This window comes from Siphateles boraxobius, unplaced genomic scaffold, assembly GCF_051911475.1.
Source record: "Siphateles boraxobius isolate OS27281-9 unplaced genomic scaffold, OSU_SipBor_1 160, whole genome shotgun sequence".
NCBI lineage: Eukaryota > Metazoa > Chordata > Actinopteri > Cypriniformes > Leuciscidae > Siphateles > Siphateles boraxobius.
This window is the reverse complement of record NW_027508767.1, coordinates 163,805-182,461: the sequence shown is the minus strand read 5'-3', so window position 1 is coordinate 182,461 and position 18,657 is coordinate 163,805. Positions and strand designations below refer to the sequence as shown.

The window sequence follows — 18,657 nt, the reverse complement described above, 5'->3', positions numbered from 1 at the left end:
CACACAGAAAACATGTTGCTCAGGGTGGAGGAACTACGACACAAGGCCACGGAGTTCATCGCCTGCACAACTACACACACCAGCTTTCTCTCATATGGTTCACATGAATCCGTCATCATAAACTATTTTACGTGCCGTTAAAGGTAACATAGCATATTTCAGATATGTAAATGCTAACCAACCATGGTTTACTTTAGGAACTGTAATGTTGGCTTTGAGACTCTCTGTGGTTTTGAAACTAAATGTATTGCTTTAGTTGATTTCACGCTGTTGTGATATTTTGGGGCTTTCATGTAAGTGTGTGTAGAGCACTTTCACCGTGGAGCCGCTTGAACTGGGGTTTAATGTTACATAATTGATGCATTTAAGCTTCTGGAAAAAATCACAGACGGTGACACAATACCTTAATCACATCTTTGCAGTATAATATATATCTGCAGTACAATCACTGTGAAAATACAACCTCCATTTTGACTTTCAAATACAACCTCTAAATTTTCGATTTTAAAGGTAACATATGTTGACCTAATACATGACTAGGACTGTGCGCCAGTTCTCTGAAGTCCATCTTCCCAGCGTTATTTACACTTGTTTCTAGGTTGCGCTTCACACACACACACACACACCTGCGTGTGTTTGCACTGTGAGGGAAACCGGAGAACCCGGAGGAAATCCACGCGGACACACGGAGAACATGCAAACTGCACACAGAAAGCTACGAGCCACGGTCACTTTAGTTCACACTCACACACACACACACACACACACACACACACACACACTGACCCTCAGGCGTCCGGTTCACCTGCTGATCCGGGTCCAAAGCCCGGGTCGGGTCGGGTCAAGCATTCACAGGCTCGCGTCTGCTTCTGAGCCACACTCCAGCGGGGTTAATCATCTGACCCAGGGTCAGGCCTGACGGATTACACTGGACAAGTGTTGGGTGACGCCCGGATCAATCCTAACACTGGCCTCCGCTCGGCTCAGACGCTCAGCACTGAAGCGTATCCCTTACAAACAGAAACGTTTACTTCAAGTTTGTGAACTGTTCAACTGCTTACACACAAAATCCTTACTTGTCACCCAAATTCTGAAACCTGACACTCAAACACCAGCACCACACATCAAATCTGCAAAACCATACACTAAATCTTGGCCTTCGACTCGGTTTTCAATTTCATAAAATAAAACACTTTTTGCACACCACAACACACAATTATCTATGTAACACACAAAAATCGAACAGGATGTATTTTGATTTCCTTTTTCAAACACAACCTATCAAAATGCCACAGTAATTCATCAGAGCCTCACACACACTCCTCACATGTGCAAACACTCTTTACTGAATACCAACCAATCATGGCTTTAGAATAGGCCTATAAATAGGTCAAAGGTCAAGGTCTTTCGGACTGTGTAATACTGTATTCACAACCACAAATGCTTACAGTAAAAAATAAATAGTTTGTTTTCAGTCTTGCTTTCATATTTACTGTGAAATGTTCAACATCTCTTTGACAATTACTTTAAATATTGTACAGAAATGTACATAGGAGCTCATGGAAGAAGAGCTTTAGGTTTTGAATGACTGTGTGTGTATATATCAAAAAATATAATATTATTGCAAAGGTGTTTGCAACGTAAGAAAAATGATCGCTTATGAGATGTGTTTGTGATATTTTAAATGCAGTGCTTCATTTTGCAAGAGATGCGAGGCATTTTGCATTTTGTGTGTGCAATTCTTGGATTTGTGTGTAAAGTTTTGAAAATGTGTGTAAGCAGTTGAGAGAAACTGTAAAGGCAAGACACCACAGGTGAACATTTTAACTAATAGATATCACCATACTTCCCCAGTCAATTAATCACAGTATATTAAGACATAACATTTAGCATTACAAGTTTTCTGTAATGATATGTTTAAATATGAAAATGAGGCATTATCTATTTACAAATACATACATTTGCATGCATTTCCAGGACATAAATCGGAACACTGGATAAAGCAATTTTTTCTGACATTTTAGATTTAAAGGTTTTTAGAGAGAGGATTTTTTTTATTGCTCCACAAATCAGAAAATACTGTCCAAAAAAAAAAAATCACCATGTTTTAGGAATAAAATTTTATATAAATCAGGCGAATGATATATGAACAAAGCCCTCAGTAAATTCCTTTAGAATATAGATAGGAGTAAAAGTGGAAAGTTTGCTGTATGTAAGAGAGAAAAAACTCATTTTGAGAAAACGGTCTTTATGTATAGTAATTGAAATCTACAGACGAAAAATAGAAAAACTAATAAAATAAACACTTGTGTATAATACTTTGGATGTTTTCTTTCTCCTAGTCTGAAAGAAGAAATATTATAGGATCAAAATAGCCCAAAAGCCAGTAACATCTTGCCTTAAGTAAAGTTTAAATATATTTTCCAAGTATACTTTGTGTAGTAAAATGAATGTTAACTAAATTTCAATACTTCTTGGGACTAAATTGGTCCACTTTTTAGTTTATAAAAAGTAATAGTAATGTGTGTATATACATATTTACTAAATTACACTGTTTTTATTAAGTACAAGTATAGGCCCAAATATTCTTAGACTTGAATAATACTATTATATAATATCATATTATACAATTGTCAGTTAATTAAGCATACTTTTGTGAAGTATATCTAAGCACAATAAATGAAAATTAGACTGAATGTATACAATTATTATTAGTTTTTGTTTAAAAGTATACTAACAGCTCCACACTTGAGTAAACTTATTTTTTGTAAGGGATAGGAGATTCAGTTTAACAGATCAACTGATCACGCACTCAAAAAATATACAAACAAAAAATTAAGACGTAGAAAGTCCTTCACAACCAAACAAGACATAACAAGAAAAAGAAAAATACAGCGTCTTCCTGGCCTGGGCTTTAAACGAATAAACAGCAGCTAATTTCAAGAGCACTTTTAGACACACAGCTCAGCCGGGGAGGATGTGAAACAGCTTATTTTCATAAGAAACACAACATTTACTTTACCTGTTATTGGAAAGGCTGACGGTGGATTACTTCCATCTGAATGCAATTAGGACGGCTTAAATGCTTGGTGTGAGAAATACAGCTTTCACGAGGAATGATTTTGCTCTTTTTCATTGAGGGATTTTAAAGCTCATGGCCTCGGGGTGAGCGGCTCTTGATGATCGGCGGACGGCAGCCAGAGATGTCTGGGTTTAGGCAATTACCATTAATGAGCTTACCATGTTTACTGGCTTATCGGAGGGCAATTACGGTCACATATCACCATTGTGAAAAATCTCTGATAGTCTTCATGGTCCGCTTGAGCCTCAGCTCCTCTGATCTAAGCCTGTGTTTGAGAGCTATAAGGAAGCACAACTGGCACGGTTTGAGTGAAACTGCCATTTAAAAGCCCATTTAAAACCTTGGGATGCACAATCATTTTGAAATGCTAAAAAGGCTACAAGGTAGGCAATGTCTGAGTCCATGTTAACATTGCTACTAATTCCAAACCAGGCTCATTGAAAAAACACGTCTGTGACAACAATTTTGCAACATGATATCACATTTTCAGTAAGTGCCACTAAAAGCGCATTCAGTTTTATCTGAAATACATAAACATAAATCTGGCAACGGTTTATTACATTGGTTGTTGTATGTATCATGGCAGTTTGGAAATTAAATCCAAAATGAAAATGAAATAGTGTGAAAGGAAATTAAATTGAAAAAGTTGTATGCATGTATGTATGCATTCATGTATTATGTATGTATGCATGTGTGTGTATGTATGTATGTATGCATGTGTGTATGTATGTATGTATGTATGCATGTATGCATGTATGTATGCATTCATGTATTATGTATGTATGCATGTGTGTATGTATGCATGTGTGTATGTATGTATGTATGTATGTATGTATGTATGTATGTATGTATGTATGTATGTATGTATGTATGTATGCATGTATGTATGTATGTATGTATGTATGCATGCATGTATGTATGTATGTATGTATGTATGTATGTATGCATGTATGTATGCATGCATGTATGTATGCATGCATGTATGTGTGTATGTATGTATGTATGTATTATGTATGTATGCATGTGTGTGTGTATGTATGTATGTATGTATGTATGTATGTATGTATGTATGTATGTATGTATGTATGTATGTGTGTATGTATGCATTCATGTATTATGTATGTATGCATGTGTGTGTGTATGTATGTATGCATGTGTGTATGCATCATGTATTATGTATGTATGCATGTGTGTATGTATCTATGTATGTATGCATGTATGCATGTATGTATGCATTCATGTATTATGTATGTATGTATGTGTGTATGTATGTATGTATGTATGTATGCATGTATGTATGTATGCATGTATGCATGTATGTTTGTATGTTTTTGGAGTTTTGCAAAAATGTTGGTAGAGGAATGATTTTCTAATGAGCCTAGTCTGAATATTTCCGAATCCAGGGAACCTTTTGATAAATGCATCCTTGCAAATGGACTCTAGGTGAAAGGAGAGTTGTGCTGTAAATGCTTATTACCCCATCATATCCTTATAATAATTTCCTTGGGGCAAACCAATCAAAAAATATAGATATGTTCACATCCCAATGTACTTCTGTAATGTGACTGCTTTTATCCAGGAATTGATTGGATGGTCATCAGTGATCACTATATGACACATGGTCGGAGGGGGAGGAGATCATTAAAAATCAATTAAAAATCAAGTTGAATCGGTGACATCTGCTGAAAAGATATTTCAGAGGGTCGGAGCGAGTTTTGATGAAAGATTATGAATTTTTTTTTTTTACAATACCCAAATACAATATTACATTTTGATTTTATGTTCAGAAAATGGAAGTGTAAGGAACACCAAATATTAAAATCTAAATCTGTCTATTTATCTAATAATGTACTGCAACCCAAAATGACAGTAATCTGGTGGAAGGAAAAAGCTGTAACAAGGTAATAACTGTAAAAATGTCTCAGTATATAACAGCGGCTCTCAGTGCTGTTTACGTTGGTTTCCAGAAGCCATTAGACATGAGTGAGGTTTAGTGTACGTACAGGGCATGTGGTTTGTATAAAGGCATTAACCTTTGGCCATTTCCTATACTAAAAGGAAATTACATTTGAACAGAGTTTTATTTAGCAGCACTGAGGCAGTATGAGAAGCTGTAAGCTTAATGAATAATGTCAAGCTCATTCATCTGAAAACATCTTACCTGTGAACATCTTCTGTGGTTCTCACACCAACCCAACACAAGGTCATTCTGAAAGAGACCAAGAAACACATATGATGCAATGACAATACAACTTTTTCAACTGTTTCAGGTCATCAAGTATGAATAGTATAAAATAAGAGTATGAATTATATTTTCATCTGCCACACTAGAGAAAGCTCTGACAGACTGAGATGTATAAGACGTGTTTTGAGGGTATGGGAAGTTTAGATGTGGTCAGTTTGACATCAAGCAGGAATACAGCAAATAGATTTTCTGAAAGCACAAGTGTGTCAAGAGTTGAGGATCTAATCGAAGCATCAAATTTATTAAAAAAATTAAATAGAACGATGCACAAGACGTTCTTCAGAAGAAGGTAGAGACAGGTGCTTTCGAAACGCTGCTTTGTGAAGCTCTGAAATCTTTGTTTTGAAGCAGTGTTTCGAAGAGCGTATCAAACTTCGAAAAGGTCGCTACTTGTGAAATGTTTCAAAACAGTTGTGATGTAACAAAGACTTGTTTCCTGAAATCTGTATGAAACCATGAACTAGTGTCTATATGGATTTTACCTAATCTCAGATTAGTTTAAGACATTTTGTAGACATTTTTATTGACACATTTGTATGATGTAAAGTTGTAAAATAGTCTCTTATTGCCCTGATTAACCAAGCTCTCCATAAAACAAACAAAACAATGGTATTAGATGATTTGGTAATTGGTTTAATAGATTAGTTTCAATAAAACATTTGCAATTGGTTTGTGAAAGGTGTTTTATTAATGTTTGGCCTGAGTTTTCATTGCATTGACACTGGTCTGACCAGCCGTGTTTGTGAGCTTTGATACAGTGATTCATTTTGCAAAGCAATTGATTCAAAGTTTTAAAAAAGCTTAATTTCTCTCATCACTAAAAGATGGTAATCCCAAATAACTGTAAAACACAACAGATTAACCAGTGAAATAAATGAAGATCAGACAAAAGACAGCTCAAACCCAGGGCTAGAAATACATACACGATAAAGAGAACTAAACTAGACGCAAAAATACAAATAAAATAAGAAAACAACAGATACAACCAGGAAGAAACCAAAAGAAATGTAAAGACAGGTTCAGTCAAATAAACATCAAAGTAATCTTAGACCATACAAGTGTACAAGATAAATGTGCCAAACTGAACACGTTGCTTTTAATTCTCATTGGTCAATGAATGCCTATATAGAGTTGCGTTAGATAAAATTACTAGTCATATCTACTGCATGTTTTTAAGACCGTTTTAACTGTTTAAAACAAGATCACCAGACTCCTATCTATTACAAAAGGTAAATTTCCAATTTATATTTACTGTGGGCCTTCAGTGGCATTTGAAGCCTGAGGTCAGAACCTCTTCCAGCGTGGGGCGACATGGGCGAGAATGAATCACACCAAACACACCATAACCACAGCCTCAAGCGTACGTCAACACCCAACCAAACCTTGTTTTGGAAAAGTGCGGGTGAGGAGTTAACCATAGCTAATGAATGACGGTCCAGAAGTGTCTGTGTTTAGACTGGGTTTAGTCAGAGTCTTCGTGAATGATGGGACAGCAGACACCACAAACATAAAAGCTCCTCTGTAACCTCATGTAAAATGCGATTTGAATGCGGCTCTGATGCAAACACACATACGAGTGATCAGCGTGCAGGCGAACGCCACAGTAATCCTCCAGACACTCCCTCTGGGTAACCAATATTTATCCTCAGCAAACGTGAGTCACGCCTCCTCTGAGGTCCCACAAGGCTTTAGTAAGGGTTTAATTAGGACTTTAGGGACAGAGAGAGCCCATTGTGTGTCATGAAGTCTCCAGAAGTGATCTCCAAAGGAATGCTGGAGCGTAACATCATCTCAGGAGATCACATCAAGGCTAAATCCTTCTTGATGAGCTTCCCAGACTAAAGCTCTCACTCCACACCTTCAAACTAAACCAACTAAACCCATAACACTTACAGGTTTGTTTCACAAACTTTCATGAAGGGAAAACCAATAAATCCTCTTAGGTTTGTTTTATATGGGTTTCTTTCTTTAAACACAGAAAACAAGAAGATAAAATTGAAGTTAAATCCTTAGTCTTTGGGGCTGAAGACAAGTCCTGCCCACTTAACAGAGAACAGAGATTTAGTCCCTTAATGAGTTTTTGATTGAATCACAACCATTTATCTAAAAATGTTATGTAGGCTGCTATATATCACTGTGGGAAAACAGTTAATGTATATTAAATTAACACAAATAATCATTCGTGGGGCTCATGAACTGTGATGTGTTTGCTTGGACAGTTGAGGATAAATATATGACAGAGCTAAAGCTCAGCTCAAAGGTCTCTGTGTCTTCTGAAGTCTAGCCAAAACTAACATACACTTCCCATCTAACCGATTTATACTTGAAATGCACTCAAGTTAACCCATCAGCTGAAATCTGAAATGCATTGTTAAATAGGTCAGTAATAACTTAAGTCATTATTTATGTCTTGTACATATCATCTTCATGTCTCATATGACTTTCATCTGTCTGAACAGTAAAGAAATTTGAAGAATGTTTCAGCAGTTTTTGTCCATATCATAACTGTCAATGGGACTCAAAACTTTCAAAAAAAAGACTTTTTCTTCATTCACGCTCAAATCAAATGAAAGGGTCAACCAAAAATGAAAAATAGACTGAAGGAGAACACAAGGTATAAATACACAGGGACTAACAAAATAACTAATGAGGTGATTGACAATGTACAGGTGATAGACATGAGTAATTAGAACAATCATGGAACACTAGGTCACAGGACTGAACCAAAAACACAATGAAGGGGGGAAACACAAATCATGCATGTAACAATTAAATTCAATATATTATTGTAAATATTATCATTTCTATAGTGGAACAATAAAACGCAATAGATGGTTTAGAACTATTAAAAAAAATTGCACAGACCACAACTTGCCAACAAGTCTAAAAATAATAATAAAAAATATACATACACTATTTGTGTGTGCAAATTAAAATGATAAAACTTTCACACGACTTCACAACTGGTAGACATACTGTAGCCTACTTGAACTATTTTCTTCCTCACAAAAGTAAACCGTTTAACAAGAAATGATCTCAATATAATAGTGAACAATGTAACAAAATAAATAATAATAATAAAATATATTATTTATGGGTTTCATTTTTATAACCTATAGAGAACGTCATCATCAGAGATTATTTAAGCCAAATTCTAGGTGGATTTGCAGCATGTTCACAACCGGTCAAAAAAATATGTTTACGACAAAGAAAGCATAAAAGCACATCCGGAATGACCGGCATTAGCTTCAATTAGCCGAAACAAGTCACTCACAGGGATGACCGGAGATTCCCGGATGAAGGAAGTAGGGCAGGCCGACGCAGCGTCTTGTTCCTTTCTCAGGCAACAAGGGTTACAGTCATAACCTGAGACGTTCGCTTCGTGAGGACTCATGTTCCGTCAAGGACACTTTGGGAACCGGAATACCCAAACGCCATGCTTACAAGTGCCTGTCTGTGTGAACACTGCAGGCACAACTAAGACATGAGCACCTGAGGACCTGGGTTAGAGCCCAGGTCCAAGGTTGTAGAACCTCACGAATGTGTCACCATCAGGTTTCTCCTCACTGATACACCACCCAAAGGGACATGGTAGGCAGCTATGCCCGCCACGTAGACCTTCAGTGAGGAAGGGGATAGCCCTGCAGAAAAGCGATCTTGCAGGAACTCTAGCACTGAACCAACCGGAGAGTTTACTGGATCCCACTGTTGCATTCCACACCAAGAAGCCAAAACTCTCCACTTCAAGGAGTAAAGTTTCCATGTGGACGGAGCTCTGGAGTGAAGTATGGTCTCAAAAACCTCAGTTGAGAGACCTGAGTCTATGAGTTGGGCCGCCTCAAAGGCCAAAACCACTGGTTCAATAAGTCTGGGAGGGGATGAAGAAATAGGCTCCCGCCCTGGACAGAAGCCCCCTCCTGGCCGGAATCTCCAAAGGATAGCCGTCGATGAGGGTCACTAGGTACGAGATCCACAGTCTGGTTCGGCCAGTACGGCGCTACTAGTAGTAGACTTATTACTGAGTAGACCGTATAGTGAGGTGGTATACCATGGAGGTGGCAGCCTTCAGAACCACTGGCGTCAGGATTTCTTTTTAGCCTAATCCTTCTTTACTAGAAGAATTGTCCTTAGATCCATATCTACTTGGGAGGCTTCGGGCTGAGTGACAACGGTGTTGTCCCGACCCCCATGATTTTTGTCGAGGGGCACGAGATGCGAGGCTCTTTATGCTATGCCCTGTATGAGGAACTCGACGGCTGAGGCTGCTCAAGCCCAGCAGCCCCCAGGATTTGGATTAAGGAGAGGGCCTACGCATTAGTTTTCACTGTTATGCTGATGATACTCAGCTCTATATTTCTTCACGCACTGACAAAACTTACAAATTCACAAAAATAACGGAATGCATAGCTGATATAAAAAACTGGATGACTAGTAATTTCCTACTACTAAATTTTGAAAAAACAGAGATTCTAATTATTGGACAAAAAAACTTCCTCACGTACTAACCTAGAATACTGTCTAACACTTGATGGCTGCTCTGTCAAATCCTCGTCGGTTAGAAACCTGGGTGTGCTCTTTGATACCAATCTTTCATTTGAAAGTCACGTGTCTAGTATCTGTAAAACCACATTTTTACATCTTAAAATATATCTAAATTACGTCATATGCTCTCAATTAAAAATGCAGAACAATTAGTTAATGCGTTCATGACATCAAGGCTAGATTATTGTAATGCTCTTATGGGTGTTTGCCCTGCACGCTTAATAAACAAACTACAGCTCGTCCAAAATGCAGCCGCTAGAGTTCTTACCAGAACCAGGAAGTATGACCATATTAGCCCGGTTCTGTCAACACTGCATTGGCTCCCTATTAAACATCGTATCAATTTTAAAATATTGCTGATTACTTACAAAGCACTAAATGGTTTAGCTCCCCAGTACTTGAGCAAGGTCTTAACGCATTATAGTCCTTCACGTCTATTGCGATCTCAAAACTCTGGCCAGTTGATAATACCTAGAATATCAAAATAAACTGCTGTTCCTTTTCCTATTTAGCACCTAAACTCTAGAACATCTTCCTAACATCGTTCCTCACGACCACAACGCATCCCTAAAGTGTCAGCAGAGATTGTGTCAACTAGACTCTAATCGAAGGCCTCATCGACACGACAGCCATCGGCACTGATCTTCAACGAATCCGTCTCCATCCAGGTGTGATGACTCTGATCTTAAACCAGATGGAACTGGATAATATTCTTATTGTTCCAAACCAATCTGACCTCTGACCTGTAATGCTGCCTGAATCATAATCATAATCATACACTGTTGGTTCGTTGGCCAGAGGAGAACTGCCCCCCCGACTGAGCCTGGGTTCTCCCAAGGTTTTTTTCTCCATCCTTCCACCCGATTGAGTTTTGGTTCCTTGCCACTGTCACCTTTTACACCTTTGTTGCCCATTGGTTTGGTTTGCTTAGTTGGGGACATTAAATTTAACATTAAATTTAATATTTCAAATCAAATCAAATCCTTTTATTGTCACACAACCATATACACAAGTGCAACAGTGGGTGAAATTCTTAGGTGCAGTTCCGAGCAACATAGCAGTATGACACGATGTGACGAAAACAATTACAGCAAACATCAGATTTACATAGATTACACATCTAATGTGCGCACAATTACTCACAGTACCATATACACTAACAGAACAATAAATAATATACAATGTACAATATACAACAATTTACAATATACAACAATATACAATATACAACAATTTACATATACAACAGTATACAAAAATACAAAAAGAGGTAATTATACATAGAGTAGATACTCGTAAGGTGCAAATATATGTATATATATATATATATATATATATATATTATGTAAATGCAGTAGGTTATGTTGTGCTGTGTTGACAGTTAGAATGTTTATGGTTATTGATCATGAGGGATCAAGAGTTTAGAAATCTAATTGCTTGTGGGAAGAAGCTGTCATGGAGTCGGCTGGTGTGTGTCCTGATGCTGCGGTACCGCCGGCCTGAGGGTAGCAGTGAGAGCAGCCCATGGCTCGGGTGGCTAGAGTCTCTGATGATCCTCCGAGCTTTCTTCACACACCGCCTGGCATAAATATCCTGGAGGGAGGGAAGCTCACCTCCGATGATACGGCTGGCAGTGCGCACCACCCTTCGCAAGGCTTTGCGGTTACGGCTGGTAGTATTGCCATACCAGGCAGTGATGCAGCCAGTCAGGATGCTCTCGACGGTGCTGGTGTAGAACTGTGTGAGGATGTGGCGGTTCATTCCAAACTTCCTCAGCCGTCTCAGGAAGAAGAGGCGCTGATGAGCCTTCTTCACGACGGCCTCAGTGTGGACGGACCATGTGAGTTCCTCTGTGATGTGGACACCGAGGAACTTGAAGCTGCTGACTCTCTCCACCGGTGCTCCATTGATGGTGATGGGGCTGTGTTCTCTGTCGTTCTTCCTGAAGTCGACCACTAGCTCCTTGGTTTTGCTGATGTTGAGGGAGAGGTTGTTCCTCTGACACCAGTGCGTCAGAGTGAGCACCTCCTCTCTGTAGGCCGTTTCATCGTTGTCGGTGATCAGACCTACGACCGTAGTATCATCAGCAAACTTGATGATGGAATTAGAGCTGTGAGTTGCCACGCAGTCATATGTGTACAAGGAGTACAAGAGTGGGCTGAGAACACAGCCCTGTGGGGCTCCAGTGTTGAGGGTCAGTGATGAGGAGATGTTGCTGCCTATTCTAACCACCTGGCGTCTGTTTGACAGGAAGTCCAGGATCCAGCTGCACAGCAAGCTGTTTAAGCCCAGAGCCCGGAGTTTCACATCAAGCAAGGAGGGCACTATGGTATTGAATGCTGAGCTGTAGTCTACAAATAGCATTCTCACATATGTGTTCCTCTTTTCCAGGTGGGAGAGAGCAGTGTGTATTGTAGATGCAATAGCATCATCAGTGGAGCGGTTATTGCGGTATGCAAACTGCAGTGGGTCCAGTGAGGAAGGTAGAACAGAGCAGATGTAATCTCTGACTAGTCTCTCAAAGCATTTACTGATGATGGGGGTCAGAGCAACAGGGCGCCAGTCATTTAAGCAGGTGATGTTGGTTTGCTTCGGTACAGGTACTATGATGGACGTTTTGAAGCATGTGGGGACTACAGACAAGGAGAGGGACCAATTGAAAATGTCCGTAAAAACACCAGCTAGTTGGTTCGCGCACTTTCTGATGACGCGGCCCGGAATACCGTCTGGACCCGCGGCTTTACGGATGTTCACCCGACGGAAAGATCGGGTTACATCCGCTACAGAGACGGAGAGTGTACTAACCTCTGTAGCTTCAGCCGCGAGAACTCTCTCCGCGAGGGGGATGTTAGTTCCCTCAAATCGAGCATAAAAAGTGTTCAGCTCATCTGGGAGAGAGGCAGTGTTGTTCACTGTGGAGTTTATGTTTCCTTTATAGTCCGTAATGCTATTAATTCCCTTCCACATGCTTCTAGAGTCGGTGGTGTTGAACTGTCCTTCAATCTATAATTTAACAATAATATTGATATTTTTTCTTCTGGAAACAAACTTTTTTGCATTATTTTCCTGTTATCTCTGTAAAGCTGCTTTGAAACAATCTGTATTGTAAAAAGCGCTATATAAATAAATGTGACTTGACTTGACAACAAACTTAAAGTCCATGACAACAAAACTAAACTGAACATAAAGTGACAGCTATTACAATTTTTAATATAACTCCGATTGTGTTTTTCTGAAAGAAGAAAGTCATATACACCTAGGATGGCTTGAAGGTGAGTAATTCATGGGGTAATTTTCATTTTTGGGTGAACTATCCCTTTAATAACGGGACATTTTTTTAAATTATTCGTCAATGTTTTTAAAAAATCAGTAAATGACAACATTTTTGTAAGGCAATCAATCCCTTCATTGCAAATAAAAAAATATCATCAAGACAACATCAATGTTTTTATTCAGTGGTGTAACAAGACATTTTATAGATGAGCATAGTCTAATCCATACAGCTATGGTGTCTAATATTAATACCAGTACTTGTGTGGGGCAGGCTACTTTTCATTATATGTTACTTTAATGTTAGATGATAGTTTAATAAATATATTTAAGTAAAGGGACAGCAATTTGAACATATTTCTGAAACAAGATACTTGAGACAAAATACAAACCATATTAAAATCAACCACAACATAAAAGTATTTTTTTTTATCAGTCAATTGGCATTGTAACTTCCTCTCATTCATTCCTGTCATTCTTGGACAGTTTAAATTGTCGTTCAGCTCATATGAGTTATCATACCTTTCTTTCATGCTCCCACCACAGACCACCATCAAAGCCACCAGAGAATTATGCCACATTGCTTCCATTTTAGTGCTGTGGAAAATAACTATATGTTCCATGCCATAAACCCATTTCTTATTTCTACAAAGCTTAACATTGTTCAGTGTCTCATAATCACGTGATGTTTGCTCGGACCTCAGTCTTCACCACATGCCCTATTGTGAGAGAGTGTGTCTACCAACCTGACGACATTTCCCTGAACCGCTTTTATAGCCTCACCAATTCTTGCCCTTAAAAAAAAAAAAAAAAAAAGCCTCCATTTTCAGTATTGTTTCAAATAAAGAGCTAAAGAGAAACAGATTAGCACAGCTCTCTGTGGTGTGGTCTCTTCCTGTAAACAGCATTTCAATAAAGTTGTTCTGCTGGATTTTTATAGTGTCTGTGACTAACCAGCCTTTATATTTTAACACAAATTACCAGAAGCCCTTGTGGTTTTGACCGTAACACATCACTTTGTACATAATAATTGAAATTAGTTATTTTAGTAAAGCCATACAACAACACAAATGAGAAACACAATGTACACACTTAAAGAATGCAATGCAGATTATCAGGCTGGAGACATTTGTTTAGTGCAACCTGAAAATGTACACAAGAGAGTTATCTGAGTAATTGATAAATAGGTTTGTAGAGGATGAATAAGGTTTTGTCACCTTCTGCTTGCAAGGCTGAGACAAGGAGCCCACCACAAGTTTCTGTGACATTCTAATGCAGAGATATCATCTCACTAATTCCTTCTCAATGTTGAAATTTATGGGATATTTCACCCAATTTTTCACATGCCTTAAAAAATGTCCTCAATAAGCTGAACGATTACCTAATTCATGGGTGTATGACAAGTTAGATGCCAAAATTTGTATGAAAGAGGAAGAGTAATAATAAACATGCAAGATCATAAAAGTGATGCATTGCTTGGCAAGCATCACTATTAATAATACCACTAATATCTATTTATATTGCTCTATTTGAGAACCCAAGGACACTTTACAAAGCATATGCCAAAAACGGAGTGTCTGTTTACACCAAGTGCAAATAGCATGCCTTGTTGGTAGAACTCATTTACTCTAACTCCGCTCACCAATGTCTGGTTGGGCTAGACAAAAGCACAACAAACATCTCTAATTTGTAAGCTTGTAAGTCTCTCGAGACTCCCCTGCTAGTTCACTGTTAATGATATGCTAAAGCCCAATGGCCCGTTGATCTGATTGGTTACAAGGTAGTTTGTGAAGTCAGAAACACCAGCGATTTCAAACCGTGTTTTTGAGATTGTCTTTGGTTCACTGCAGGTTTAAGGAGAAAATACTCAGCAATGATGTTGACTTATGAATTTGCACATGGTTTGTCTTAAAGCATATTAAAACACCACATAGACATATAAACAACATTAAAAGCTGGATTTTCACCAAAGGGGGACTTTAAAGATCTAGATGGCCTCACCAAAATTTTTTTGTAATTCACTTGAAGCAGAAGAGTTTTGAAACTAAACGTACAAACAGCGAATTACAGTAATCGAAGTCAGAAGTTATGAAACCATTAATTACTGGTTCAACAACTCTAGACTGTATTGAAGAACATAAATGGACAATATTACAGAGGTAGGAAAAAACAAGATTTAGCAAGCTGGATGATGTAGGCTTGAAAACAGTTTTGTAAAATGGGTGTAGGTCTAAACAGTACACCAACAATGCCAACGGCATTTTGGACAAAATTTCAGTCAGTATTCAGAGCACACTGTAATTTGCTGTGGCCCCCTTCCTGTTCGAAGGTGTGATGAAATAGTTAGTAGACTGTCCACACTCAATGGCTGGCTGTCTAAGTGGTCTCCGCAAAATAATATAGTGTTCATAGACAATTGGAAAAGTTTTGTGGCAGACCGGACCTGTTGAAAAAAGATGGTATTCATCCCTATGGGATGGTGCTGCTCTTCTCTCTAGTAATATGGCACATAGACTTAGAGCTCAAACATGACAATCTGGGGCTCAGGTCAGGAAGCAGACAAACTGGCTAAACCAACCGTCTGCTAGCTGTCTCACGTCAACAAGGTCAGATAAATCCCATCATATAGAGACTCTTTCACCTAGATATCATCATATAGAGATTGTGTCTGTTCCCCGAATTAGGACAACCAAAAATATCCAAACCCATCTAGAGGGTAAAAATTTAATTGATGTTCAAAAAATAAAAAACAGATATAATACAAATGAACAAATGATAAAGTGAATATTCGATCCCTTACTTCAAAAGCACTTATTCTTAATGATATCATTACAGACTATAACCTAGATGTGCTGTGTTTGACAGAAACCTCACATAATAACCTAGAATACTGTTTTACACTTGATGGCTGCTCTGTCAAGTCTTCGTTGTCAGTTAGGAACCTGGGTGTGCTCTTTGATACCAATCTTTCATTTGAAAGTCACGTGTCTAGTATCTGTAAAACCGAAATTTTTTCATCTTAAAAATATATCTAAATTACGTCATATGCTCTCAATTAAAAATGCGGAACAATTAGTTAATGCGTTCATGACATCAAGGCTAGATTATTGTAATGCTCTACTGGGTGGTTGCACTGCACGCTTAATAAACAAACTACAGCTCGTCCAAAACGCAGCCGCTAGAGTTCTTACCAGAACCAGGAAGTACGACCATATTAGCCCGGTTCTGTCAACACTGCATTTTCTCCCTATTAAACATCGAATACATTTCAAAATATTGCCGATTACTAACAAAGCACTAAATGGTTTAGCTCCCCAGTATTTGAGAGAGCTCGTAACGCATTATACTCCTTCACATCTATTGCGATTTCAAAATTCTGGCCAGTTGATAATACCTAGAATATCTAAATCAACTGCTGGCGGTAGATCCTTTTACTATTTAGCACCAAAACTTTGGAACAAACTTCCTAACATTGTCTGGGAAGCAGACACACTCTGTCAGTTCAAATCTAGACTAAAAACACATCTCTTTGGCTTAGCATACATGTAACACATTATAGACTTCTATGATTCAATGTTAGGCTGCATAGTTTAGATCAGCCGGAACCGGGAACACTTCCCATAAATCCTGATGTACTTGGTACATCATAAGTAGGATGGCGTCTATGCTAATATTAGTCTCTCTGTTTATCCCGAGGTTTACCACAGTCCGCCGGATCCAGGCCGTATCCGGATCTGATGAAGTACCTGAAGTATGCCTGGACACGACGACAAAGCATCCCTGAAGTGCCAGCCTCATCAACCCTGTGAAGGCCTCATGGACACCTCACCAAACTCATCTCAATACCGGCATGATGACTCCGACCCCAACCATATGAACTGGATAAATATTGTGAAAGTTCTGATCCAATCTGACCTCTGACCTGTAATGCTGCCTGAATCATAATCATACACTGTTGGTTCGTTGGCCAGAGGAGGACTGGACCCCCGACTGAGCCTGGGATCTCACAAGGTTTTTTCTCCATTCTGTCACTGATGGAGTTTTGGTTCCTTGCCACTGTCGCCTTTTTCGCCTTTGGCTTTTGGCTTGCTTAGTTGGGGACACTTAATTTTATATTTAACAATATTATTACAACATTATTTTTCTGTTATCTCTGTAAAGCTGCTTTGAAACAATCTGTATTGTAAAAAGCGCTATATAAATAAAGTTGACTTGACTTGACTTGTGTGCGTGTGTATGTACGTTTGTCACTGACGTGAATGCACAACGGCCACAGAAGAAGACTTTCGGGCTTGAGGGGAATTGATTTGGAGTGAGTACCTGAGGTAAGGCTTTAGGAACAGGCAACGCTCTGCAGCTGGTGTCTGAAGGTCCCAAAGATGAGGCGATGAAATCCCCTTTGGCTCGTTCCCTCTGTGGACTGTACCAACTCAAAACAGCGTTGTAGGAGTTCCAAGCAGGTGACTTGACTCAATTTGCTTTACTTGTAATGTTCACTTCCACACAGATCTTTAGTAGTAGGCGAGAGATTCATGCAATGAATGAAGAGAACCGTGAGCTATGACTGTCTGTCCAACTGCTGCCTTTACTGCCCCTTCATTTCCTTACCTCTTCCCTTTCATATCCTCTGCGTAATCCTTTGTCTGTCTTCTGATTGGTCAACTTCCATTTCATTTATGTGAGTAATTAAAAGGTGGGGGTTGGTCCCAAAATCGTCACACTACATACTACGTTTCACAAAGCAATGCTGCACAACTTTATGTTTCTGTTTCGCGGAGAAGTAAGTATGTAGGCTATTCTTTACTGTGTTTATCACACAACAACAAATACAAGAGTAGAGAGACAAGACAGCCGGATCTGGATTCTTCTTCTGTTATTCTCTGTAGCTTGGCAAAAAACATCTGACTATGAATGCCACCAAGTCATAGTTTTACTGTACAGAATGTAACAGCAGCAGCTCCAAGCATGTGACCAAATGTGTGAATCTTACTGGCTGGCTTACTCTCATGACATCGCATGATCTAACCACACAGAAGCATATCTATTAGAAAAAGAAGTAGTCCAAGAACCGATCCTTGAGGTACACCTTGTGAAACAGCAACAGATAGTGATTTGTGTTTGTTGATACTGATCACAGAGATAAGTTAGTCACTGACGGTCAGCAGCAGATCAGCGAGTGAGGAGGACAGAAGACTGCACTCTGGTCTGAGCGTATGAAGAGACTGAGGAGGAGGAGGTCGCTAACTACCTGGAAGAGGACCGTCCCTGTATTATGGAGGGGGCGGAAACCTGCCCTGTTATTTTTTCCAAATGCGATTTACTGAGTGAAGACTACTCTACTAACTTAGCTATATATAAAGTAGGTTTGATCTGGAGCGAAAGTTACTCAAAACTGTATTGCCAAGACATGTTTTCTTGAATACCAGAGAAATAGCTGCAATCAGATCTGTTAATCAAGTTAGTTATTAATAAGACAAATATTATTTCTTAAAATATTGTTTTATACATATACACTTTA

At 38.8% G+C, this 18,657-nt stretch overlaps 1 protein-coding gene across 1 annotated transcript in view; it reads right to left on the bottom strand.

Moving 5' to 3' along the window:
* The window catches only part of anos1b (anosmin 1b), a 93,290-nt gene that overhangs the window by 68,151 nt on the left and 6,482 nt on the right, over nt 1–18,657 (bottom strand). The window contains exon 2 of the mRNA XM_077231966.1: nt 5,244–5,291. Within this exon, the coding sequence (XP_077088081.1) occupies nt 5,244–5,291 (48 nt within the window). The remainder of the gene's footprint in view (nt 1–5,243; nt 5,292–18,657) is intronic.